Here is a 15,444-nt window from a genome sequence, read left to right as displayed (position 1 = left end):
CGGTGTTGTGAATGATTGAGGGAGTGAGACACAGTTCTGGTTTGTTTTGGGAGGGGGTGGTTTGAAAGGCAGCTGAAGCCAAATGGATTCAGGGGGCTTCTTGACTGGAGGGGAAATAAATGAGGACTGGCGCTGTAGAAAATGGAAACCAACAAGGCAATTTTCCGGCAAGGCCTCTGGATGGCAGTGTCCCCCAGTCCTGGAGAGCTCCACTAGCCAATATTGGCTCTGGGAGACTGATCCATAATTACTGTCAGACAAATAATTGGCTTTAATTCTAGGTCTGTGGCCACACAGAACAATTAGCTTTATGTCAGGCAAAACATTTTGATGTAAAAACAAAGGGTTTTGAAATGCCTAAAACAAGATGTCTCGGGAAGCTTTTGTTGGGTGTTTTTAAATGAAACACTCATCCCTTATTTGCAATGGGTTCTTAATGTTTTCCCCTCTTTGCCTAAATGCGACCCAGACTTGCTAATAGTTGCTGTTATTCTAAAATAGCTTTCCATGGCAAAGCAACAGGTTGGTTTTTTTCTTCCAGCCAATGCTTCTTTTTTTATCATGCAGCTGAAATATAATTGTGGCCGCGCAGGTATATGGAAGGAAGTAACCCTCCAGCGGAAAGACCCTCTTTATGCAACAGAGCTTAAGCAAAAGCAAGGGAAACCAAGGGCATGGTAGAGCATTAATGAGTGCCCTGGCTACATGTGGTGTAGAGGAAGCATGGCTGTGGCTACCGATGGTCAAGTGAGCCAGCGCAAGTAGCTATGAAGTGATTTCCTGCCCCGGCCTGTTCACCCTTTTCTACTCTGATCCCTGTGACAATGACAGATGTGGCTCGTTTGCACAGTTCATGCACAAAAATGAGCTGTTGTCTTGGGTCTGCTGTGCAGCACCAGGGAATGGGAGTGTAGTATGAGGGGGCTCAGAAAAGTTTTCGCTCTTCATACCTCAGGTTCCCATAACCCAGTTGCCTACTACGCCTGCCTTCCGTTTCTCTCTAGCATTCTGCACTTATTCCCTGAATGCTTGCAAGGCTTAGAGGCAACGGATGACAGAGTCGGGAAGGTCAGGACACGCTCACAAAACAGCAGGGCAGGGAAGGGGCCGCTTTGTGTGTTAGCATGTGCAGGGCTTTGAGTTCTGGAGAGTCTGGAGTTTGTAGGACTGGCTGGTGGCAGAGCTGCGGGTGGGTCTCATAGTTGGTCCAGTGGATGTGCAGCTCCTTTTCCAGTCGCTGATCTCAGTGTAGCATTGAGGGTAGCCTAGATGGAGGAACTTGGACAGCATGAGCAGAAGTTAAGGGCCAGCATGAGAAAACCCTATAGGGGAAGTATTTTGCTGTGCTTCTATTTCCTAGCCGTGCACCCTTGCATTAGCTTTGCCCTGATGTACTTTTTCTCGTGTGTGTGTGAACTTTGCACTGGTGTAATGTGTTCTTGACCGTCATAGAGACTTCTGTGCCTCCCAAGTACAGCAGGTAGGACCACTGTGATCCTCTTGCCCCCTCTGTGCCTTGATGTAGACAGCAGTTTTCTCTCAAGCGGGTGTTTTAGTCCCTTGAGCCCTGTCAGTAAAAGTGCCAAGCCTAGGGAAGCGTTGGTGATGTTAGACACCTGTCTGCAGTGAACTGGGCTGGGACCCACCCACTCCTTTTGCATAGGTCACCCAACAGATGGGAATTTCTGGACACTCGAGTGGAGCCAGCAACCTGGAGATGAAAAGCTGCCTTTCCTGGTAATGAACCCCCAGGCCCTTCACGCTCACACCCAACACAAGCTTTATTTACACCTTTTAAAACAAAAGCACTTGGCCTGTTTGCTGAAGCAGCAGTATTCTCCTTCCCTGCTCCTTGAGTCAGTGTTACTGTCAATATTTGCCTTGCAAGAACAAACTCATCCCAGTGCACTGAGGTTTAGGCTTGAAGCAAGGTGCATTATTTATCTGAGGTATCCACGTTGTAGTTGTGTTGGTCTAGCAGCAAAAGGAATCAGAACTTGTGGTAGAGGTGATATCTTTTATTAGACCAAATTTTTTTGCAAAAATATAGTTGGTCTAATAAAAGCTATCACCTCTGCCGTGACTTCTGATTCCTTTTACCTATCCCGGGCGGTGGGCGGAAACTCCTAGCTTAACAGGAAAGCACAGGCCATTTCGTGGTTTTTCTCTGTGATGGTCCTCCTTCATTTCCAAGGTATCTCCAGCTTGTGCATCAGTCTTGGATCCTGTTAGAATTAGCCGTGCAACATCGAAGAATACCTCCAGCTCTTGAGAGAGCTGGGCTGTGCCCCTGGTCAGCCTTGCTGTACAAACTGACCCTCTTCCTGCTTTCCAGAGTAGCCTGTGAGCGTAGTGCAGCAGCAGGATGTAGACTGGGGGTGCGCAAAATAAGGCCCACCAGGCCATTCTATCCGGCCCGCAGGGCCCCTAAAAAAATTAGAAAATTTAAAATTTATCTGCTCCTGGCTGCCTATCATGCGGCCCTCCATGGCTTGCCAAAACCCAGTAAGCGGCCCTCTGCCCAAAATAATTGCCCATCCCTGATGTAAACCCTGCATCTGCTGAGAGAGAATTGTTCTAAGTGGGGTTGGGCCACATCTGGAGTGGACTGGGCCCCTTCCAAAAGGAATAAAAATGTGGATGAGCCTAGGCTGGAGCCATGTACTTCTCTCATAGCACTTGGTGAGGAGGGGCTGTGTGCTAAGGCAGTGCTCGGATAAACATCAGCACTAACTGAGCCACTTTCTCCCCTACAGGCAACTTTTGAAACCACAGAATTTGTCAGGCTTGAAATTTTTCAGGAAGAATCTAGTCTCTCCAAATATGGCACACGCGTTCTCTCTCTCCTCCCCCAAACCAAGCCTAACACTTTTTCAGATGCTATCTTATGTGTTGCAAAGGACTTGGATTCAAGTTTAGCTTTTTTGCCAGTTGACAAAATAAAATCAACTCTTGATCCTATTCAATTTAGTGCAGAGAAGGGCTTTGGCCCTGAGTCCGGCTTTGGAAGGTGTGGGCCTGCTGGGTGGGGAAAGACTTGGATAAGCATGGAAGTTATCTGTTTCTGATGACCTGGGTTTGAACGGGGTACTTGGGTAGCGTGTTGTCAAAGAAAAGCAAGCACATAGCATGTTCAAAGGGGAGGAAGGACAGCCTATTGGACAGGGTGCTGGATTGAGGCACAAGAGACCTCTGTGCCGTATCTGTTTTGGCTTCAGGCTGCTTGTGGCAAGTCACAGTCTGGATTGTAAACCTAGCCACAGGACAAGAGTGATTGCACCAGTTTGCCCCATGCTGTGTCTGGTCCTAGCGCTATGCATGGGCAACCCTCTAGGCCTGGCCCTCCTGGCATTGGAGGGTGCCGGAGTGCAGGGTTAGACTGCTGCGAGAACAGCGCTGGCTGTTTCCTTGTGACTGCCACTAAAAGGAGTTTTTGAGGCCACTCTGCTGAGCCTTCCTGATTCTAGGATTTTTTCTGTCTTTGTCACGGTGGCGTTTGCATTTGCTCTGTGATCAGAAACACCTGGGGGTTGTGGAAGCTTTCACAACCCCTGTCTGTGCACTATCAGGACTTCTGCAAGCACACAGACTGTGTCCAGTCCCTCACTGGTCTGACTAGCGGCCTCCACAGCCTAGCCGTTGCTTGTTTGCCATCCTGTGATGGGTTTTGCTCTGTCCTGGGGCTAGCATGTGCTAATCTCTGCGTGTGATTCTAGGGTCCAGTACAAACTTCATCAGAACAAGCCCTGGGTTATGGCACTCCAAAGCTTGGCTCTCAAGGACCAACATCCTGCAGTCAAGGTGTGCAGTAGGGATCTACAGCTCCATCCTTTGAGACCGCTTAAAAGAGAGCAGGCTTGTGCTTCAATAAGGGGCTGCAATTTGTCCTTTGTCAGGGCTGAGGGCTGCCCTGCAGGATGTTTCTCCTCTGGAGAGTAGCACGAGCAAGCTGCAGTAGGAGGGAAGGACATTCAATGTGGAGGAAGCACTAGCCTTGACGGCTCATTGTGCACGTGCATCAGGATCTCTGCAGAGAGCTCCTAAAACTCAGTTAACCATAGGATGCTTTTCATTCTGCTCGTCTAGAAGGGCGGTGCTGCAGCTGAGGCCTTTGAGGCTTGGGTTTTGCTTCCTGCTCCACCAAAGACTTCCCTTGTAACCTCGGGCAAGTTCCTCAATGTCTCCTGACCTTGGTTCCCCCCCCGGTACAAAATGCATTGCTTCATGTAACTGGTGGATTTGGAGGGTAGATTCAGATGCATGTGGCAGGTGGTCAGCGCTGTGAAAAGACTGAGGTTGTGTCCTGCTGGAGGGGAAGTTCCCAGGAAGCTCCCGTTGTCTGGTCTTACTGCAGTTCAAACCCAGTCTGCAAGGCCAAGATGCTTGGATGCAGCCCTTCTGGTGGTCTGGTGGGGTGCCCACCTGTGGGCCAACATAACGCTCTTGCTCCAGACCTGTCCTTTCACCTGTTTTGTGCTCTCAGGGACACCTGAAAGTGCCTGGCAGGAAGGGGCAGGAGGAAATTCCCACTTGCATACAAGAGGGCTAGAGCCTATTGCAGATTTCAGAACTGGGAGACTTGTGTACCTCTTGGCTCTCGGGTTTCTCTTGCAATAGCCAACGTCAAAGAGGCTTTTACTGACCAAGAGCAAGAGGAATTTGGAGTCTCCTGCTCTGACTAACTGAACCCAGAGTGCTTTAGAGAGCTGGGATGGGAGCGGCAGAGCGATTTATGATTCTGCCAATGCCCAGACCCTAATACTACTGTAGCATCAAGTGAATTACCTTGTCCTGCGGGGGAGTAATTGGAATGGATCAGATTTGCTGTTCCTCTGGAAAGAGGTTAGAGGGGCTTGGAAGTAGCTGAAAGAACCTGGGCTACGTGGAGCTGAACTCATGCGGGAAGTGTCGCTTGACCTGTTCTCATGTAGCAGTGATGGGCCTGAGTGTTTCACATTTGTTGTTGCTTTGGGCAAGGGTTTGCCTGTTTAAGGAGGTAATTTTTTAGGAGGACCATGTACCGTGGCATGACTCTGCTCCCCCACTGGCACTGCCAGTCCTGACCAACATCCTCCTATCCCGGGCTCGAGCGCCTTGCCAAGTTCACTCCTGTCCGCTCAGGAGGAATGCACAAATTAATGCCAGGGTTTTCTAGGGCTGCTTCTAACTATGATTGTAGATGCACCACTTTTAAAAAGAGAAGAAAGAGGGGTACCAATTGTGGCTTGGACTCGGCTCAGAGCAGCTCGCAATAAGTAGAGGGTAGGCTGCCTCTTTCCTCCCCATTTGGCTCCCTGGGGGGAAGAGAAGTGAAACGGGTCATTAAGGCAGTGCAGAATAATCAGTGGGTGAGAGTCAACTCCTAAATGGCAAGGCCACCCACAGCTGCTCATCAAGCTACAGGCAATGCATACGCCTCTGTTTGTCTCCTTGAGTTTCCTTAATGCTAGCGCGTACAGTAATAACCAAGTACTGTACTGAGCCATTTCCCGGGTCTGACATACCACTGTTGTACCCCAGTTCCCATTTGGTGGTGGGCACAGTCAGGATTGGTGACGGCTTGAATTTACCAGCATCTTCACAGCAGAAAAGGCTGCCTCTCGTACATGCTGCTGCTGCGTGCGGTGCTCAGTGCCACTGATTTCAATGGGATGGTGTGAGGTAGCATCTGGAGGATCAAGCAGTAATTGGACAAGTGTTTGCAGGATATGACTCGGGTTTTTCTGTTCTGGTTGCTTTTTAAATCCCGGGGGTTCCTTTCATCTCCAGGCACGTAGCTCAGAAATAAAGGCTCTTCCCTGTGTTACTGACACCACCTCTGACTACTTGGAGTTATGTTTCTATACCCAAAGGTCTACATTTTCCAAAAATAGGCCATGATTTTTGTGGAGCCAAATTAACATCTGAAGGGGACTGATTACAGTGCAGAGCACCTGCTCACGACAAAGGTGGTTCTGGTGGGAATGAAGATCTCTGTTCATTTTGAAAAGGTTGGCCCTGGATTTTGTCATGACTGATGCTCTGTGTTTACTGTCTGGGTCTCATTAGCCTGGGTACTGGAATCAAAGGCAATTTCCTGTTGCTCATTTAGTTGTGCTTGCAGGATCTCTGAGCTGCAGCATTTGAGCTTCACGCCCCGCAGGGGTGTGTGGCTGTGTTTAAAAACAACTGTTTCTAATGGAGGCTGATAAAAAGATTTGCGGTAACACTTCTGGGGGTCTCGGTGTTTCCAATAAGCGCGCTTTAATCATGTGCATATGGTCATGTTCCTCTACAGAAGACACTCCCTGGATAAGACGGCTTAGAGTGCTGGGCATGGCTCCCTGCAGCTAGAGGCTCCAGTCCCAGCAGACCAACTTCCCAAGCAGAAAAGCCAGGTCCATGCCACTTCCTCTGCAGGAGTTTTGGAGATGAAACTTTAGAAGTAGAGGTGCTGTCTGACTGCAGTCCGGCTGGCAGAGAGGCTTTTCCAGCAGCAGGCACACCGCAGCATGGAATTTGCCCCTGTGAGGTGCAAAATAACCCCTCCTCTCTCCTCCAAGTTGTTGGTCTGTTAGTTTCTAAGGGGGGTTGAAGAGGCAGGTGGACAACCCCTGCTCTTTGGAGCTAGAATTATTTAGTAGGGGCTGGAAGCAGACCAGAGGAACGTGTTAGGGGGCCCTTCTGGGTGCAGCTTACCCTAGGCAGCCCTAAGGGTGTGGGTTAACTGGGAGCCCTCTTCTAGAGCAGATATTCTCTCCCCAGCTCTGCTTCTCCCTCTGAACAACTTCACCGGAGATGCCGAGTTTCTGGGGTTGCCCCGACCCATTTCGGTCGAGCCGGGTAGGTTTGCTTTCTGTTCCACCTACAGTTCCCAGGAGCAGCTTTGCTCTAGCCACATTCCTCATAGATGGCTCCTCCTGTCCGAGGGCCTCCATGCCAGTAAGAAGCTGAAGTGACAGTCCTCAGTGAGGGAGATCGGTATTGCGTCCATTTTACAGATAGGGAAACGAAGGCCGGAAGGGATGAGAGACCAACTGTTTGTGCTCCCAAAGTGAAAATGTTTGGAGACTTGTGCTGCTGTCAGCTTTCTCTCCCCTCCACTTCTGCAGTGAGCAGCTCTTTATGGGACTGAGGGCAGAGCTCTATTTATTTAAAGAAAAGAACACATTTCTCGCCCCTTGGGGAAGTATTTATTGATCCTGGCAGACATGTTCTCTTGTCCTTCCCTGGCCCTCTCCCTCTGCTCCCTCAGGCTGGGGCTCCTCCCAAATTCATCCTGTCCTTTTGATGCCTTTTTAGTTGAAAGTCCAGCGAGCCGTGTCTGCAGAGGACAAGCCCTGTACACCGAGAGGGCCGAGGGAGGGGAAATGCCAAAGGCAGGGTCCGGCCGCCTTTCTGGGGGAGGGGGAGCGGAAAACAATATTGAACTTAGTGTGAAAACCACCGAAGCAAACAGACCGGAAAAGCAGAAGGGAAGAGCCTTGCAGGCCGCACCGGGGCTAGGGGGAAGTGAAGAGACGGTCCCTGAAATGAAGGATGATGGTTGGCACGGGGGTGGGCGCCCCTCACCTGTCACGTGCTGGCACTGGGCGACTCTGCTGTCCCAGCGCAGCAGACCGAATGAAGCACTGGCACAGTGATGGGTGCACAGTGCAAACCTTTGTAGCCAGACTAAAATAGTTGAACGGTTAAAAGTGCGTTTTGGTCTAGGATTGCCCCCGACCCATCCCAGTGGAGCCAGGTCGGTTTGCCTTCTGTTCTAGCCACGGCTCCCAGGAGCAGCTTCGCTCTAGCCACGTTCTTCCCAGATGGCTCCTCCTGTCCGAGGGCCTCCGTGCCAGTAAGAATTTAGAACGGCTCAGGGCGGTGCATCCATATTGCGTCCATTGCACAGGTACGGAAGCTCAGGCTGGAAGGGACCCCTGAAGCACAGCGGTCACTTGACAGGTTGTTATATTTACATGGGTACCTACACGTGTATACACGTGTGTATGTATATATGTATACATACATGCATACACACACACACTTGTACATACACGTGTGTACATAGACGTTCAGACACGTGCGCCTGCACACACACACTTATATATCTATACACACACACACACACTCATACATACACATGCTTAGACATACACACACCCCCATACATATACACACATGCTCAGACACGCGGCTGCACACACACTCGTACATACAAATGCTTAGATGTACACCCCCCCATACATATATACACATGCTCAGACACATGGCTGCACACATGTACTTGTACATACACATATATATCTCTACACACACTGGTACATACCCATGCTTAGACGTACACCGCCCCCCATACCTACACACACATGCTCAGACGTATGGCTGCACACACACACTGGTACATACACATATATATCTATATGCACACACACACTGGTACATACACATGCTTAAATGTACACCCCCCATACATATACACATGTGCTCAGACGTGCGGCTGCACACACACACTAGTACATACACATATATCTCTACACACACACACACACACACACACACACACACACACAGAGGTACATACCCATGCTTAGATGCACCCCCCCGTACATATACACATGTGCTCAGATGCGCGGCTGCACACACACACACTGGTACATACACATATATATCTATACGCACACACACTCGTACATACAAACGCTTAGACATACACACCCCGCCATACATATACACGCGTGCTCAGATGCGCGGCTGCACACACACACACTGGTACATACACATATATATCTATACGCGCACACACTCGTACATACAAACGCTTAGACGTACACCCCCCCCATACATATACGCGCGTGCTCAGACGCGCGGCTGCACACACACACTAGTACATACACATATATCTCTACACACACACACACTAGTACACACCCATGCTTAGACGCACACCCCCCCCATACATATACACACGTGCTCGGACAGCCGCGCACACACGCAACAGCCCCGGGCGGGGGCGGGGGCGGGGCCGGGGCCGGGGCCGGGGCCCGCAGTGGCGCGTCCCCGGGCGGGCGGGAGGACGCACACACACACACACACACACACACACGCAGACGCGCGCGGGGGGGGGCGGGCGCGGGGCGGCGCCGGTGCGGGCTCCGCGGAGCATCCGCCCCCGCCCCGGTGCGTCCCATGCCGCGGGCGGCGGTGCGGGTGCGGGTGCGGGAGCGGGAGCGGCCGGCAGGATGCCCGGCCGGGCCGCGCTGGCGGCGGTGCTGGTGCTGGTGCTGGGGCCGGGCGCCGCCGCCTGCCCCGTGCCCGTGCGCGCCTGCAAGTGCGCGGGGGAGCGGCCCAAGGCGCTGGGCATCCCGGGCGCCGCCCGCCGCAGGGTGGTCTGCAGCGGCCAGGACCTGCCGCACCCGCCCGACGCCAGCCTGCTGCCCAACGCCACCGCCACGCTGTGAGTACCGCTCCCTGCCGCCCGGCGCGGGCCTTGTCTCGCGCTGGAGGGCCCTTCCAGCTGCGACTTTCTGCGGGTCGGTGGGTGCGGGGGCACTGCCAGCCGGGTGCCGCGCTCGCCCTCGGGTCCAGCTCCAAGGCGCGGGTAGACGGAGGCCTGTTGCTTTTGACAGGCGTGACCCCTGCAGCCTTTAACTGGACGCTGGCACCCAAGGGGATCCCACAGTGCCCCGGCGCCGCGCCTGGGCTCCTGCGGTCGGGATCCGCACCTGCATCTGGCGTGTGGAAAGTGGCCACGGGCGTTTGAGCTGGCGCAAGAGCTGCAACGTTTCGGGTTAACAAAGCTGAAAGCAGTGAGAAATGTGATTTTCTTCTCACCACCGAGGCTCTGTTGACATTTCTCCGGTTTCAGTGCAGAGACCGTGGCCTAGCGCGCTAGAAAAAGGTTGTCAGTATTGCAACATATAACAGTCTTCTGCTGGGTATCACCGCGTTGACACGAGCCTGCGTAGCCATGTCGCTAAACAAGTCACCCCCTTGCCAGCATTGCTACATCAGCAAAGGCTTCTAGTATGGACCTGGACTGAAAACGAACACAGTCCGTTCCAGTGGTTTATAGACAGAGTTTCCCTCTTGCATTTTCTCATGCCTGTTGAGCTGTCAGCATAATTTAGAGCAGGGGTTTTCTTGGGGGAACTAAAAAGAAGTGATTCCTCTGGAAATAAGTGTTGTTTTAAATTATTTAAAAAAACAAACAAACCCAAAGACCCAGACCCAGGTTCTAGGATTTATAAAAGCTTCTCGCAAAAGTGATCTTTTTTGTCAGATTTGACTTGATGGCATCCCTCTAAATTAGAGAATGTGTCAAAGTCCTGTACTTTATTTTCTTGCCTGCTGTTTTGCATGTGTGGGGGCTGGGGAGGGCAAGGAAAGAGACCTGGGAACTGAACCCCCATTTAAAAGGTCTTGTGATCCACCGTTTAGTTCAGAGGAAACGTCAGTCAATATCTTGCCTGGGTCTAGACTCCAGCCTTGAAATGGCTGATGCGTATGTTTAACGGTATGTGCTGGCTGGGAGTTGTCCCTTTGCCTGGAAGCAGGTAGAAAGCTCCTTTTTTGAGCAGGATGTTTGGAAAAAACTTGGAAGTGCTCTTCTCTGTGTGTTTGTTTTTGACCCTGTTAGTTTTTCGTGCTGTGCAAATGGGTTGGTTCGTTTGCTTGCTTTAATTAAGAAAGAAGCCAGTCATTTTTACATCCTGGCCTTCACGTGCATGGGTTTGGACTGGGGTGTTGGTTATAGCTGTGTTGCTCTAAGGACACGGGCAGCCAAGACTCTTGGGGTAGATGGATAGATCTTTTATTAGAGCAACAAACCAGTTGTAAAAAATTGTTCTTTGCAAGCGTTTGGGCACAATCACCCTTTTTCAGGCAACCTTGTCTGCCTGCATTTGGACTGGGTGCCCAGGGAGGTGAGAGAGGACCGCTTTACGCTAGGAGGCAGAGCCGGTTGCAGAGCTGCGCTTGACGCTTTTGTGGTTCTTTTTCCTGCAAGGCCTTTGAACCCACCTGGCCATGCATCAGCCTGTGCCCTACACTACATACCAGTGACAAATTGTAGTCCACATTAGCTGGTGATTTAGGGTGCCCAAGCTGAGCCCTATTTGTAGAGAGGGGATGTTGTTTTGAGATGCATCCAAAATGAGCCATCCCTTCTGAGTGCGTGATCAGGGTGTGCGTGGCACACGTACCTGCAGACGTGTTTGGTGGTTTGTGAAAACTGTCCCACAGAACTGAACTTCAAGCTGTAAGAGCAGCAGCAACAGCATCGTAAGTGCTTGCAAAATACTACAGCCCAGGAAATGCATCACTGACACCTCCCAGATGCAGTATTCCTTTCTGTCCTTTTAAGCATCTGTATAATAACCTATACTGCTGTATAAGAAGGTGGCGCCCTGCCCGACCATCTGTGTACTAACCTGGGTGTACTCTGTTAGGATGTGGGATAACTTTCCCCACTCATTGGAGATTATCTTTCTCCTCCATATTTTCTGTTCCAGACTAAAGTGCTTTATAATCCCTTTTCTTCCTGAGTGCAGCACTTTCACTACTCACCTGCCTTTTCACAAGGGCCCTGGTTCAGTACCTCATCTCTGCTCTGCAAAATGTGTAAGCTGGTGATTCAACTTAAGCGCGCGCTTAAGTCTTTTGCTGAAAGTAGACAGATGGACTTAAGCATGCGGTTGCATGCTTTGCTGGCTAGGGGCTTGAGCGTACAGCCACATGGCTTCATTAGCGTAGTGTTGAAATGCTTTCAGGGTGGGAGAGGACACTGAGTGGAAGTGACTGCAGAAGCTGAAAGGGCCTTTTTGAAGATATCTGTTGGTGACCTAAAGTTCCCATGGCCACTAATTTTTCTTCGTTTGGCTGTTTGAGAGACAAGCTTATTGCTGATAAGGTCTGACAGCTGGAGCTCACGATGCAAAGTAGCGAGGCTGGACTGGGGGCGCCGCGTGCATTAGAGTACTACAAGACACCACTAAAATGTGACATGAAACCTACAGACGCAGGCAGAAACCTACAAATATGCGGTGACCCCAGACTTTCCTCCCTACGCTCGATGTGATTTATTTTAAACCTTTTCCAGATGGAAAAATCAAAACCAGAGGCTTTTCATCGGTGTGTAGCCTCCTTAGGGACCACTGGCTTGCAAGGACATTTTGGCGTGGTCTTTCCATTTGACTTTTTTAGCAGAATTGTTTGGGCCCCGCAAGTCACTGGGAAGAGCTGTACGTTTCTTGATGAAGTGCACTGCTGAAAAATGACTTCCCCTTCTTAGGAATCTGATGAGTAAGATCCATGAACAAAGGCTTGACTAACTCCCCAGAGAGGGTCTTTAATTCCTAAACAGTAACTGGTTCTTTATGAGAAATGTCTGGGTCTGTTTTGTACACTCAGCACTTAAGCACAGGCCCCAAATCCTGGCCTGAAAATTGGAAAATGCTAGCACTGAATTGGAAAATGCTAGCAGTTCTGCCTGGCATCTGTGCCCGGGTAAGGTATCCCTGCTGGAGGTGATCCCTGTGCTGTGCTGGCTGTGTCCATGGGGCTGGGTCAGGGTGGCACATGCAGTTCCCTTGTGCCCCACAGCCAGCTGGTGATGCCAGGAGGCAGGGGATGGGGGAATAAGCAGAAGGAGCAGGTCACCCGCAGCATATCGCCATGCCTGGTAAGAGTTGCCAAGTGAAGAAAACGCCAGGCGCAGCGGCAGAGTCCCCTCGCAAGCTTTGTCAGATATTTGGGGCTGATGTGATGGCCAGCCCAGGGTTTCAGACTGGACTGGTGCAGGGTCTGGCTTACGCTGCCTTGAGAGCCCAGAGTGGATGGGAAGTCCAGGCTCTATGCTTCAACTCTTCCTCTGTGGAGCTAATACCACAGTGCTCAGCCAATCCTCGGGGAAAACCCTCTGTTCAGGAAAACTGCAGCTAATTTTCTCTTCCTCCCAGTGCCTCTCCCAGCCCTGCCCCCTTGAGTATTGTTGCTTCGCAGTTAGAGCTAAAGCCAATGAGCTGCCAGCAGATGAGGTTTAACTGCAGAAATTAACTCCAGGTGGTGAAACCTCTCTGGCAAAAAAAAAAAGTCATCGAATTGATTTGTTGAGAAAGGCGCAGCTCTGGGACCAGGGGAGGTTGAGAGCTGGGAACTGTCTGCTCTGCCACTGGCCAGAAGTTGTCCCATCCTGCGTGTGACTGACACAGGCGGTGAGACTGCAAGCGTGTCATTGCAGCTGCAGGAAGATGCAGCAAAGCTACTGCTTTAGCATCCAGCCGTTAGAAACTTGCTTGAACTGATGCTCTTCTTTGGTAGCAGGGACCCAAAGGCAATGGGCAGAGGCTGGGGAAAAACGGTGTAGGGAGACAAGAGGTTTTGCTATTCCCAGGCATAAGCATGAACAGTGGCTGGCAGATGGCCTGCATAGGGGTTTCTCTCTCTCTTTGCTTCCCTCCTGCTCCCCGTCTCGCACATGTTTGCCCCCACCCACGTTTAGACCCAAGTTAAATCTTAAGTGTTGTACCCAGAACAGGGCAGGAAGGAAAATGAGGACTTCCCTGTTCAGGAGGAACCTCCCAAGATGCTGAGTGGCTCATTTTGGATGCACTGCTGCTGCTCTGGGGGCTAAAAACACCACGGGCAGATCTGCAATGGCAAGGTTTCTAGATGGAGGAGTGTGGTCCCACCAGGACAGTGCATCTCTCCCCAGAACCGGATGGCTCCCTCCTTCTGAAGTGGGTTTCCTCTCACTTCTGCAGAGGTAACACGCTCACTCTCGAGGAGCCGGTCTGATAATAGTGCTGGGACTGTCAGTATCTGCTAAAGTACCTGCCGCTCTTGTGCCCATGCATTGTGTTCTGCCCAGCTGTGCACAGCAAACCAGAGGTGGTTCCCTTCCTCTCTGTGTGTTTTGGGACTCTGTGGTCGGATGGGTTAAAAATCTCATTCAGCTTTGGCAAACATCCTTCTGCATATGTGGAATAATTCATAGATCTGGTGCCTGACTTTTCAAACCAGTAGAAAAACATCTGCTTTGGTCCCAAGTCTAAACTTCCAGACCAGGGCTGATGTTTCTTTACCTGTCTGCCGAAGCCGGGGCGGGGAAGGGCACAATTAGACTTCTAATATAAGTGCGCTTGTGACTGTAATTTATGGATTGAGCGCTACTTCGCTAGAGTAAGCTGCATTCTTTTGCTAGGGGAAGAAATTACTCGGCTCACTCTAGCATTGCTTCACCCTGTATTCATGTAGTGGGCGGGGAGGGGAGGCAGCTGTACTCCACCGCAGTTGAGCCCCCTGCAAAGTTTATGACATCTGTCCAAAGTCACTGTGAGGTGACAGGACCCTTTCAGACATGTATTAACAAGGTTTTAATTCCCTCCCCCTCCAAATGACCTTTGTGCTAATAGCCTAATGGAAAAAGTACTGAATTCTTAACAAGACACAGATAGCCGTGTTAGGCCATAGCCAACCCTGCTGTCACACACGCAGGAGTCCAAACCTCTTCCAGATGTGGAATTCTAGAGCAGACCTCATTTATACGCACAGCTTGATTGCACTGAAATTACATATTGTCTGGGGGGAATATAGGGTTTCGTCTTATGACCAATTTCCAGGTCTACTTGAACTCCCCTCTCCAAGGCCTGTTTATCCTGGGCCCCGCAGATGGTTTCTTTCTGAAACCCTTTTCAGCCTTTTATTTGTTATTTATTGGGCTGCAGTTCTGGCAGCTTTTTCTTTCTTCTCCTTCTTCCCCTCTTTGAAAAAAAATAATTGACTCTTCCAAGTAGAGGGACATTTGTGGCTCTTGTGCTGACTTAATAGCAGCCAGGTTGGAGAGCTGGAGTTAAAAAAGCGGTAGGTGCGAGTGTGCGTAGATGGGAGCATGTGTGTATAGTGCATGGTTCATTCTTGAAGGGCTCCCAGTTTGCTCTCAGCACCAACAGGACAAGGTTATGAAGCAGGCCAAAGTGGTGGGAAACTTTGGAGGTAGGTGTGAGGCCGGCTAGTCCGCAGCGAGTGGCCATTATAAACGTGTTTGAACAAGCTTCCACTTGGTCGCAAAATTTTGGGGGCCGTGACCGCCCTGACTCCTGCGAGACCAACCAAAGCCCTTTCTGAAGTAGATGTGTTCAACTCAAGATGGGTTTGCTGAAGTTTTCCAGTCTCTAGGCCAGCAGGACGGACACCGGGGTGCCTTCCTAAGATAACAGGCGTGACTAATGGGCTTGAGCACAAGCTGATAAAACTGTGCTGGGCTGGAGGTTCTGTCCAGAAATGTTCAGCGAGTTGTGTCCTCTCCTAACTTCCCAGCTTTGGGTTCAGCCCAAGCTGTGGTGGTGACTGGCAGGGGCAGACGAGTCCTCTGTGCTTGTGCGCAGCCCCTCTGGTGGTCTCGTCTTCCCCGAGGCGGGCTAAGCACGAAGGGGAAGAGACCCGCTGAAGGTGACAAGGCAGCAGCTCCAGCAGCAGTTG

At 51.0% G+C, this 15,444-nt stretch overlaps 1 protein-coding gene across 2 annotated transcripts in view; it reads left to right on the top strand.

Moving 5' to 3' along the window:
- Positions 1 to 9,028: 9,028 nt before the first annotated feature.
- The window catches only part of ADGRA2 (adhesion G protein-coupled receptor A2), a 61,586-nt gene continuing 55,170 nt past the window's right edge, over positions 9,029 to 15,444 (top strand). Inside the window, exon 1 of one of the 2 annotated variants that reach the window (XM_090051191.1) lies at positions 9,029 to 9,421. In XM_090051191.1, coding sequence (XP_089907317.1) covers positions 9,207 to 9,421 — 215 coding nt within the window. In that variant the 5' untranslated portion in view covers positions 9,029 to 9,206. The remainder of the gene's footprint in view (positions 9,422 to 15,444) is intronic. The other variant, XM_090051190.1, reaches the window with a different exon arrangement.

Source organism: Crocodylus siamensis, chromosome 6 (assembly GCF_052110815.1).
Source record: "Crocodylus siamensis isolate JL-2025a chromosome 6, ASM5211081v1, whole genome shotgun sequence".
NCBI lineage: Eukaryota > Metazoa > Chordata > Crocodylia > Crocodylidae > Crocodylus > Crocodylus siamensis.
Note: the sequence above shows the minus strand (reverse complement) of the source record. Positions and strands in the feature narration are given on the sequence as shown.